This window comes from Erigeron canadensis, chromosome 1, assembly GCF_010389155.1.
Source record: "Erigeron canadensis isolate Cc75 chromosome 1, C_canadensis_v1, whole genome shotgun sequence".
In the NCBI taxonomy this organism is placed as follows: domain Eukaryota; kingdom Viridiplantae; phylum Streptophyta; class Magnoliopsida; order Asterales; family Asteraceae; genus Erigeron; species Erigeron canadensis.
In genome coordinates, this window is record NC_057761.1 from 15,461,739 (window position 1) to 15,473,892 (window position 12,154).

Here is a 12,154-nt window from a genome sequence, read left to right on the forward strand (position 1 = left end):
AATACTTCCGAATCAATGGCCTAATCCGAAGGATTTTCCTCCAACTCCAAGTCATAACGCCACGATATGGGATTTCCCAGAAATTCTGCTCTTTAATCTTATACATATGCATCCAACGAACCCAAAGAGACTCCTTTCTAGCAAGTAAATTCCACACATGAGCAGTTAGTAACGCCACATTGAAATCATATAATCTGCGAATACCTAAACCTCCTTCAGCCTTCGGTAAACATACTACTTCCCAAGCCACTTTCGACTTCCCATTTTGAGCATCTCCTTTGGACCAAAGGAACTTTCTCATAACTTGTTCAATCTCTAGAATCACGGCTGAAGGCAACATGAACATTGTACTCCAATACACACGCATAGATGATAACACAGATTGAATCAATTGAAGTTGACCTGCGAATGATAGAAATTTGTTCTTCCAATCCAAGACTTTATTTTCACCCGTTCAACAAGCTCATGGCAGTCCCTGTAAATCAAACGGGTAGACACTAGAGGAACACCTAAGTACTTCACCGGTAATGTTCCTTCCTCAAACGGTAGTACCCCCAAAATAGCTAGTTTAACATTGTTCAAGACGTTACAAAAATAAGTTGTGCTCTTAGGAATACTTGGTGCTAAACCCGACATTTCCTTGAATTCTTCCAATGCTTCCATTAAAACTCTAGCAGAACCTACATCACCATGAAGAAAAACGAGCAGGTCATCCACAAAACACAAGTTGACAACATCCAACTTGTCACATTTGGGGAGATACACGAAATCATTGCTCTCCCTAATCCTTCGCTTAAGAATCAAAGTAAGAATCTCCATTACAAGTGTAAACAAATACGGAGATAACGGATCACCTTGCCTCAAGACCCGTTTACCATGAAAAAATCCATGCAAAGATCCGTTGACACTAATAGAAAATGACATAGTGGCAACGCACGTGATAATCCAAGGAACCATTTTTGGATGAAAACCAAACTCAATTAGTATTTTCTTCATAAATCTCCAATCAACCGTGTCGTATGCTTTTTGAATATCTATCTTGAATGCACATTGCACATTATAATTTTCACATTGCACATTTCAACTTTCACATTGCACATTATAAACTGTCACATTGCAATCAAATCATGTTCAAATTCACATGTTATAGCATATAACATTATGCATCAACGAATATCTTTCAATCTTAGGTTCATTTCAACTCTAATGTGCATATGGAGGAATCCTACTAGACTAGCATAATCCTTACATAAAGCAAATCTCAAATCATTATATATGCTTAGGTGAATGTCTAAATACAACACGTATGCTCATAAAAACGGATTTAATAAAGATTTTTTTTGAAACGGAATCCTTTTGAACATAAGTCCAAGTGGCCGTTTGATTTTTACATGGTTCTCTCATAATTAAACGTAGATTCATGACTTTACGTTTATTAGTCCTACCATGTAAAGCTCAAATTAACCCGCTTAACCTTATGCTCGACTCGACTATAAAAATTCGTTTTGAAAAGCGGCTATAGTTTTGGAAATTCCCGGAGGAACTCCAATGTTCTCCATAACCTTAGGCTCTGATACCATTTTCAGTAACACCCCAACTAAGGCGGAATGATGAAATATACAGAAAGTCGAGTATTCAAAACAAAGGATTATAAATAACATTCGTCATACCTTTATTTGATAAAAAGAATTTACAAATGTACAAGCATGTGAACCAATTTCCAAGTACAAATGCGTCCACCATACTTGGATACTAAGTTCACGAAACAAATAACAAGCACATGAAATAGTATACTACAATGATCAAGGCGGATTTCATTGCCCATCACAAGGTTTGATCTTAGACTCCAAAGTGCAATGCAAACAATCATGATGCATATAATTCCTCAAAACTTATGCTAATTCCTAAAAAGCATGAAGAAAAAGTGTCAACTACGAAAACGTAGTTGGTGGGTGCATAGGTTTTTAAGTAAATCTCATTGCATAACCATTTTAAACACTTAGGAAACATGTTATTAAATATTAACATACCCAAACCATGTGTCCGGCAGAATTCTCATCTCCAAATATCAAGTTTTCCCAATACCATAATGTCATTTCAAAGTGTGGGAATCCATGGTAAATTACAAAGTTGTCATTTGTCAAATCATCACGAGAGAAAAATATATCAAACGATTAATCATATATCACATCAAAACCATTCGGTCATCAAGATTTCAATATCGCCAATTTTAACAACTTTCAATATTCCATATAGGGTCCAATGCCCAAACCACATGTTCATTCCTTAATAACCAAAGTATGTCCCAAATCTGTCATTAGTAACATTCACATTGATATTTTAGATGAGTTTAGCTTTGCCACTACTAAGACCCTTTCACGTCACAAACCAACATAATATATCCCATTGATATAACCATAAAGAACATGTTGTCAATCACGTGCGTTAACCATAATTGGGTCGTGCCATGGAGACGACCAATAATAAAAAAGTAGATTAGAGCACCCCTAGGTTGGCAGCCATTGAGGGCGGCCACGTAGGCGGCCAATCAACATGTCACCATCTTCGTGAGTGAGGGGACGAATCCTAGTTGCGCAACTCTCTAACTACAGGCCTCAATGAGTTAATAGTAATGTAGCGAGGACTACACTTTGACAATACTCAAACTCATCATATAACATAGATCATATTGAATATAAAACATATATTCCTTATCATAAACATCCTTTCAAAATATCATTTCATAATAGAAAACAATTTTATTTATCATGCTTTTCACCCTGAAAGTAAAACATATAAAAGAGTTTGAAAGGGGGTTATGACTCACCTTGATATGCCGCATATTATATTCACCTATCCAAAATGGGTACTTCCCATCAATTGCTCCATCATATATCCGTCACGTTTCTCAATCATATTTCAAAGCCATCACTTATAAATGCCAGTTTCATTATGTTGTTATCAATTTTGGAATCCAAGTGTATTGCTAATATTCGCATCATTTTGGTTGTAGAGATTGATGGTGTAAAGGTTACTTTCATTATATATGTAGTTATAAGTTGTTAGAATTTCGGTAATTTGGCTTCATTTGTGGTTTCGTTTGGCATCTTAGGTTATCATATGCTAATATTAAGTTATATTATCCTTATTTATCATTTGATGTGTAACCAATTTTAGTGTAAATTACCTTTCAAGGTATCAATTTATATTATAATTAACTTAGTTGTTTCCGTTTATCCACTTAATTTTTGTTTCACGTTACCTAATTATACTTAGCTTTTATCTCCATACTTCATGATAATATTACGATTTACTCGGGCCTTAGAAGATCACTTAATTGTTATGGGCCACAATCGTTGGGCTTACAAGTCATGGGCTTCCAAGTGTTTTGGGCTTAAGTTTGTTATTGAGCTTAACCTTATTTGGGTATATGTTTGATGGGTTATATTGGTTGTTGGCCCAGGCGGGGCTACTGATTTATGGTTTTATGGGTTGGTTACTTGGGCGGGGTTAGCCCATTATGGTTCTTAGTTCATTACATAGCCCATTATACCTTTTTTAAGATTACTTACAAATTTTCTGTTTTATACTTTATTTTTATGAAATGTTGGCTACTATTTTGGGGTGAAGACGAATTATTTGGACCGTTATGATTTTTATACAGACTTATTTGTAGCTAGTATTTTTGTGAATTTTTACTAAATTTTTAGACATTGTTTACTACCTCTAAAAATTACCAAACCAAAACTAGTCAGAATGGTAACTTCTGCGCGACCCAATATGTTTTATAAAAGTTCCTCATGATGAAAACCTTAGAAAATACCTCAAATTTTATTTTAAGTTAAGAACCCACAAAAATAACTTTTCACCAAGTTTAAGCTTCTGAAGCTCAGTATTTTGAAAATTAAAAATCGTCAAAATCTACTGATTTCCAGACCAAAATCCAAGTTTTGCGACCTTAACTTCAAAAATACGTTTCACTGACTTTTACCTTGAAATATGACCTGAGACCAGTCCCATTTAAAAGACAACTCTTTGAACATTATTTTAGACTCAAAAATCATTCAAAAATAAGTTTTCAAGCCCGAGATATACCCTTTCAAAGTTGATACATGTTCCTGACCAGTTTCTCCTCGGTAACCCAAATGCATGTCTTTACTTTATGGCTTCACCCAACACCCACTTTGACATTTTCAATGTATTTATTTTAACTTAAACAATATCCTACTATGTTAATAGTGTTTCTACAGATTTCATAACTAGTATTTTGTACAAAGTTATTGGATTCAAAGGATGATTTCATAGTTTGTGAAATTAAGCTTTTTTGTTGAAAACTCAGCTCGACCACTGTGTACTAAAAGATTCATATCTCGAGTTCTGTTCATCCTTTTTACTTGATTCCAATTGTTGTAGAAACTAGACTCATATATCTATAACTTTTATTTTGGACACTTTCCATGAATCAGTCCCCAAATGCTTGGTTTACCCGTCCCAACTTCTGTTATAGATCCTGTCAGCTTTGTTTTGCTTTAGACAACCCACCAATGATCTTGTTTGGTTATTTTACACTCCATAACACCACTCACAAGATTAATACCCATTTTAAAAACAGATTCACAATCATCCATTATCATTTAAAAACCGAACACACACAAAACATAATTGATTAACTTGATTCTTGCAAAAACATCTCTTGATCATCCTAAAATAACATGCATCTAAAGATCTTTTGATTTCTTGATTTGAAATGGAAAATTTATATTCAAAACACATGTTTGAAGATAATAAAGCTTAGATCCATAAATTGATATTCAAAAAACAACTAGATAAAAGAGTATTGAAATCGGTTTTGAGAAAACTACCTTAGATGATGAAAATCGGTTAGATTGAAGGCTGTCCAAGGGCTATTCGCAGCTCTCCCATGCTCCCAAATCATTATAGATTGATCCCCATACAAGATTATTGTGTTATTATGATAGTTTGATGATTAAATTCGTGATTTAGGGTTAAGTTTTGCCCAGAATTTCTGCTATGAACAAGAAAGGAAGAGAGTGTTTTGGGGAGTGTGTGTGTTTTGGTTGAGTGTAAAAATTAAAGAATGAGCAGGTCTTGAGCCCTAAAAAACGTGGCTAGGGCAGCAAATAGAGGGTGTGGGGTGAGGTTATTGGTTAGGAGGGGTGTTGGGAAGTCTTGGGTTGGTTAACTCATGTGGTGAGGTGTTGGGTTAGTTCCCTAAGTAGTATTGAGACATACAAATAGGTAATTGTATACATGTGGGTATACATGTTTTAAAAGTGTAGAATGTAATAAACTAATCATAATCCTATTGGCTAGTTGATATGTATGCATGTGGTGTGTTTTAAATATTTAACTTTTTTATGAACTCATTTATATAATGTTTTTTATTAATATTTGTTGTATTATATGTGTATATAATTATATATTTCATATTATCATAAACTCCAAATGCTTATTATTATTATTTGGGTTGTTGGATTAATTGGGATACTTGAATTCTTGCTTGATAGATAGTGCATGCATTAATTCAAGATTATATTTTCTTTGAGATTGGCTTTGATTATTCAATTAGAGTTTGTAAGGCATTTCTAAGATGACTAGCTATTTTTAAGCATTTCATTATACTAGAAGGCAATTATCACTATGCCTCAATTGTTTAGAAAGTCAATTCCCTTAATAAACCTCTAAGGATAGATACCTAGATAAATCTAAGTAAATTGTCCTAGTTGGAAATTGAGGGTTGTTACAACTTATGTGTAATTTTGAAGTTTATAATTGTGTGGAGGCATGGATTATCATCCGTTATACAATTATGTGGAGATGTGGATTCTTGATCACATGTGCACGAATATTGCTATGATTACATGTGATCGACTTGCGTACAATCATAGCAATATTCTTGCACATGTGATCAAGAATCTAAATCTCCACATAATTGTATAACGGATGATAATTCATGCTCCACACAATTATAAACTTCAAAATTACACATAAGTTATTAAGAAAACAATCAAAAAACAATTTTCATTTAAAGAACAATCATCGGTTGGGCTTGATTTGAAAAGTTTCTCAAAGGTTCTCGCAAAAAAAAGGTTCTCAAAATAACTTTATATATATATATTATATATATACTACATATATAAACAAAGTGATTTTTTTTCTTGTAACTAATCTACCTTTAAAATGCCAAGTTTATCCTCCACTTTTATACTTCTTATAGCCTTGAAATACCATAATTACCCTTAAAATATGGTATCCCCTAAACCAAAAATACTGGCAAAACACAATCGCACGAGAATTTTACTGTCTCCTTTTTCTCGCATGTGGCTGCTAGAATCACTAGAATCATCACCTTCAAAAACTCTTAAAATGCCCCTGCTCATTAACACCACTTCCCAAATCTATCGTCTCTTTCATGTCTTTCTTTCAAACACACACCCTAGCAGCCACCACATCTCTCTCTTCAAACACGTTCTTCCGGGCTAGCTCTGACACCACCACCACAAATCACAACCACCGTCCTGCTAATTTTTTTTTTCGTTGCTCGGAAAAGCCATCGCCGTCATCTTGAAATGCCTTTACGTTTTTTTTTACCTCAATTCGTCACAGAGGTATATTTATATATCTATAATTTTTTTTATATCTTTATTATTTGTCACATATGTATATATCTATACCATTCTCTATTTTCGATGCTTGGAAAAAGTCGTCACCGTTGTCATCCCCAAATGCTTTTTAGGGTTTTATAACACGATTCACTACACGTGTATATATCTATACTTTTGGGTATTTTATAGGCCGGATTTTATAACACGATTCGTTACGGTTATATATCTATACTTTAGGTATTTTATAATTTTGATGGTTCATTTTGATTCAATGCTACCATTTTCATTCAAATATTGCCGTGAGTACATTTTAAATTCATGTACGTTTGTTTCTTTCATTTGTTTGTTAATTGTTTTTGTCATTTTGATTCAACGGTGCCATTATACATATTAATTACCCATACATTTATTTGTTTCATATATTTGTTTATTGTTTATGTATTAGTATGGAAGAGATTTTCTGTTCGGAAAATCACCATTGAGGTTCACTACTTTGTTTTTGTGGGTTTCACATTCAATTTTCACTTTTTGTCCATTGAGTTTGGAGTAGTATTATTGCTGTAATGCATTATAATTTGATGATATATATCACACACACATATATATATAATATGTTTTTATTACTTGATTTGGATGGACATAGATACGTATGTGCAGGGGCGGTACCACATGGGGGCAAAGGGGGCAAATGCCCCCTTCAAAATTTAGATTTTGTCATGTATTTTCAAATTGTTCATCAATTTAAAAAACTTTCTTATAGGTTTTTAACATTTTGACCCCTTTTATATTTATATTTCACGGATTTTTTAATTTTGCCCCTCTGAGATTTTTCTCTGGTACCGCATCTGCGTATGTGATGCATTTTGATAGTCACAAGGGATTTTGCCTTTTGTTTTCCGGTTGAAGTTATGATGGTATTGGTTTGTAGCATGATCAATTTTATTATCTATTTATAGATAATGTAAATGGGTGTACTAATAAGGTTGAAATGGCGATAAATTGACTCTTAGTGATGATATGAATATACTCTCTATACACACCATGTATGTTAACTCTCAACTTTGTTATTTTGGTATTTAATTTAATGTCTAGCATTATTATTTTCGGTATTATATTTTTTACAAAAAAGGGATTGAAATGCATTGATCTTAAATTGTTTCAATTACTTATTTTTGGTAATAATATTTCCAATTATACGTATTTTTTGTTTATTAATTTTGGTTACAAATCATTATATTTTAAGTAATTATTGAGATTGCATTTGCATACTTTCATACTTTTGACCCATCCTAATGGCCGAAACAGTTGCTAATGAAGGACCTCGGAGGTATTGCAGTTTCTCCCACCCTATCTTCTACTGTGAGTGTTGTTACTGGACGAAGTCCCACACCGCCTTCTGCTCTCATTACCCGGTAACTATATATCTTCTTTCGTAAAAAAGTTAGAAAAGTAGTTTTTGAGCAGGGACTATCTGCAATGTTACCAAGTTACCCATTAAACGTGGTTATTGAAATTTTATCTCAAGAAGATGTCCTTCGCTGGTCATTTTACATATTTCAAATACTACACACTGTATTTTAATTGTACCTCATTTTTTTTGGCGATATCATAACATTCTGTTTGTATTTCTTAATATAGGAGTACGATCGTTGGCCTGGTTGTGCCAGGGTGTTCTACGCACTTTATTTCGAGATAAATGATGATATCCAGTTACTAAAGATCATCTAAATGAACTCAACTTGATTTTTTGATGGATTCGTCGACAGAAACAACACCTTGATCATGTTTACCTTAAATCATAATATGTCATCATATTATTGGTATAGCTATTTTGACTATTTATGTATAGTGATCGTCTATTATAGTTTGTTGAGCTTTAAATAAACTATGTTTTTTTACGGAGTATTCCATATAATAAACTACTATATTTCTTTTGTTCCAACACGTCTGAATCGAAACTCATTTTACAAAAAAAGCTATGTTTCTTTTGTTTGACGTGAACATGTCATGATAATTTTTACAGTTTAACACAAGTTTTTGGTTTGAAAATATTGTCGTCGTCTCACCTCGCATGTTTTGTATTGTGATTACCGTAAATCCGCCGCAAAGCGCGGGCAACAGTCTAGTATATATATATAGATAACTTAGTTTTGGAAATATTGAAACTTGTGTAATATTTTCATTTAGCACCCCAAAAGTATTTTCACCTATACTACTTCCTTAACATTAAAAATTACATTACACTATCAATTTTTTATTATTATTCAAAATATCTCCATTAAACCTTTACATCCATTATTACTTTTACATCAATAAAATACACTACTTGACACCGCTTCCGCCACCAACAGTCGCTCATATCACCACACCGTCGTTGCGACGACCGTCGCCACATGGCTGTAAATTGTTATCTTATCACCGAGATAAGATGCCAGAACTTATTTGTAATATATAATATTGAACCAGAGGTGACGGGTTTTAATGGGGAAAAAATTCCACTTAGAACTTGATTAAGAAATTATGTACTCCGTAATAAACAAAAGCATAGATACTTGCCGACAATCTTTTATGCTAATCAACTAAAAAAAAAACCCAACATATACTAACCCATTTACTTTTCAAAATTACCTTTAATTACTTTTAGGGTGGACTGGGACGCGTCGGAGAGGAGATAAGTATCGATCCGGTACCTAATTGAACATCGTCCCGTGGTACCGGTACATAATAGGCGGGGAGGAGGGTGGGGAGGGCTGTACCCGGGTCTTCCCCCACCCTAACTAACCCATACCCGTAGAACTAGTTATAATATGTTACAAAACTTCAATTGCCATAGAATTTAGACAGGATGACGAGTTTAAGCTCTCAACCAAATCAAAAGTAAGTAATGAAACCATTGTCGTCCTTGACAAACGGTTTGAACGCTTGAGTACTCCAGGGAATATATCTTGTAATAAAACGACTTTTGATTCACGTATCCCGTTCCATTTAGCTTGCATATATTTGAGCTTACGCCATGGAGCTATATGCATTTTACAATCTTCCATGCATTTCTTTGATGCTAAGCATAGTATTTTGATCAATGATTCCAGTCTTTCTGTTTTTCCAACATAAATTTCGGGTAGCCAGCTTATGAGATGGTTGTATTCTTGGCTAGCCTTGACAATTTCAAATTCAGACCGGAAATTCAACTCAATAATAACTCTTATATCCCGTTTTTTAGAACTTAAAGTGTCCAATACTTCTATGTATGTGTGTTCTCCTAGAAAAGATTCAGTACAACGATGATCAGTAATTTGTAATTTACCTAATTAGTTTGAAATTTGATAAATAATTAATACATATATAATATGCAGTGGAAACCTCTCTACCTGCTGAAACTTCTTTAATATTAGTCCACTTGGCCTTGCAAATGCCTGAATTATATCCGGCCTTTCGTAGTCGGTCAGATACTTCCCTCTGAAAACACAGCCAACAACCATTAATCTCGGTCTTGCCACAGTTACAAACACCAACTTTTGCTGATTTAATCTCCTTCACAATCTCTTTCGTTGCTAGTCTAATTTTCAACTCCATGGAACTAGTTCTAAACAGATTATCCTGCAAAAATACATATATATATAGAATATGTTTAACAAAACTCTTAATAAATCAGTAAGCAACTAGTTCTTTAAATCTAACTCACAGCCAAAGAATACTTACAGTGAGTAGTTTTTCCCGAGTTTCCCAAAACAATTTATTCTCCCCCGGATCACACGAATCTTCATCTTCTTCTAAATCGATACTCATATAATCGTCGCCTGAATTGTATGAGCTTCCTGAGGAAAGTTCATTCTCATCTAGGAATTCGAATATCATATCAGCTAAACTTTTATTTGTTTCGTACTTTTTAATTAATTTGTAGAATACTTTTCTAAAGGAATCACAGTTGCTTTAATAGCAAAGTCTGAGGGAGTGGGTGGGCCTCACCTGTATGACATGGACGAGTTATATCCTCCGTGCATCACTTTATGTTCTTTTTGCCAACATGGATCGTGACGATTGTAAAGTCTTTCCTTTTCCTCCTATTATTTTATCTTTACGATCAATAATTGATGTAAATCATTATATTTTTAAAGGAAAAAACATAAAAATAACATTTTTACACAAATTTCCTAATAAAGGAAAACAATTTATTTTTTAATTGAAACGACTCAACCTGAAAACGTAATTTTTTTTTTAACCAAGATGAAGAAATGACATAACCCAGATGAACAAAAGACAACCTAGATGAACTAAAAGACAACCCAGATGAAAACTTAAAAAGACTTGCAACTTTCATCATTTATTTTCTAATTAAAAACAATTGTCAAACTTAAAAAATGGACTAAAGATACCATAAACATGAGTAAGTCTTTATATTGTTCATTTGGGTAAGTCTTTATATTCCCAATCAAATGGGTCATTTACCCATTTTACCAAACTTTCATTTTGACACTAAACTCATGACCATGATACAAAATTTGAATGTACACAAACTTCGTTACATGACATTACTGAATTCAAGCCATTACATGACCTCACTTTAAGCATAATTCGAGTATTCTTTCGACTATACATTCATTTACGCACCCAAATGGGTCGTTTACCCAAAACGTAGACTTTCAAGTCCAACCAAAACTTTTCAAGTACCAAAAGACCATACATATGACATATTTTGTAGAAATGTAATAAGACCAAGTTTACCAAAATGGCAAGAGTATCAAGAGCCATATGAGGTATGATAACTAGGTGTCTAAACAAAAGTTCTATTCTTTCAAGAATGGATAAATACCTCCAAGTCTTCTAAATCAACCTTCCTTCTAAAACTTCAATCAACAACACTAGTTCCTTCTTCCGGAACCACCTTATAAAAAGGGTAAACATCTAAAATATAAGCGAATGCTTAGTGAATAAACTTGCATATCATCATATATACGAAGGAGGGCCAATGTACAAAGGGCTATCACATGTAGCCTATGGCACCATCGTACCATATCTACATGCTAACCTTTGCACTTAACTACATGGATCCATATAAGCATATGATTACAATCTCAATCAAATATAAACATAAACACTGCTCCACATAGGCTATGGCTACTACTTACGCACGTAATCAAATAGAGCCTCTACTTAGGCTTAACCCCAATCGATTACCATACATGGTATCCACCATCATATGGTAATCGACCTGACATACATACAAGGATATGCAAGAGTACCTCCTTCACGACACAATCAACAACTCAAAATATTCGCAAGTGCAATAAACAAGGTTTCAACGTATAATGTCAACACAATATGCACATAAGACAATATTCACCATTCTTGTCAACCTAGCTTTACAACTTTTCACTAGCATTCCTAACCCAGAACCATCTTATTTTGTAATTGAGTTGCTTTGTCTTCCTAAAGTTTACTTGATAATTCAAGTCATCCTTTTCATATCCTATTTGATGCGTAAAACACGCAATAACTCAAGCACATCGGAAAAAAAAACAAAATGGAAT

General features: G+C 33.6%; 1 protein-coding gene and 1 long non-coding RNA gene across 2 annotated transcripts; one reads left to right on the top strand and one right to left on the bottom strand.

Moving 5' to 3' along the window:
* Window positions 1-6,402: 6,402 nt before the first annotated feature.
* Window positions 6,403-8,528, top strand: LOC122593501. The gene is made up of 3 exons (XR_006322839.1): window positions 6,403-6,629; window positions 7,932-8,038; window positions 8,265-8,528. It is a non-coding gene; the product is annotated as an uncharacterized LOC122593501 (long non-coding RNA).
* Window positions 8,529-9,436: 908 nt separating this feature from the next.
* Window positions 9,437-10,481, bottom strand: LOC122584773. The gene is made up of 3 exons (XM_043756834.1): window positions 10,326-10,481; window positions 9,995-10,223; window positions 9,437-9,885 (listed from the first exon to the last, which is right to left on the bottom strand). Exons 1-3 carry the CDS (start codon window positions 10,479-10,481, stop codon window positions 9,437-9,439), a joined length of 834 nt encoding a protein of 277 aa, XP_043612769.1.
* Between the last annotated feature and the right edge of the window lie 1,673 nt (window positions 10,482-12,154).

Coding starts and splice junctions, on each gene's coding strand:
- LOC122584773 (XM_043756834.1), bottom strand. CDS start 10,481: ATGATATTCGAATTCCTAGATGAGAATGAACTTTCCTCAGGAAGCTCA. Junction 10,224..10,325: donor CTCGGGAAAAACTACTCACT/GTAAGTATTCTT, acceptor GTATTTTTGCAG/GATAATCTGTTTAGAACTAG. Junction 9,886..9,994: donor TATTAAAGAAGTTTCAGCAG/GTAGAGAGGTTT, acceptor AATCTTTTCTAG/GAGAACACACATACATAGAA.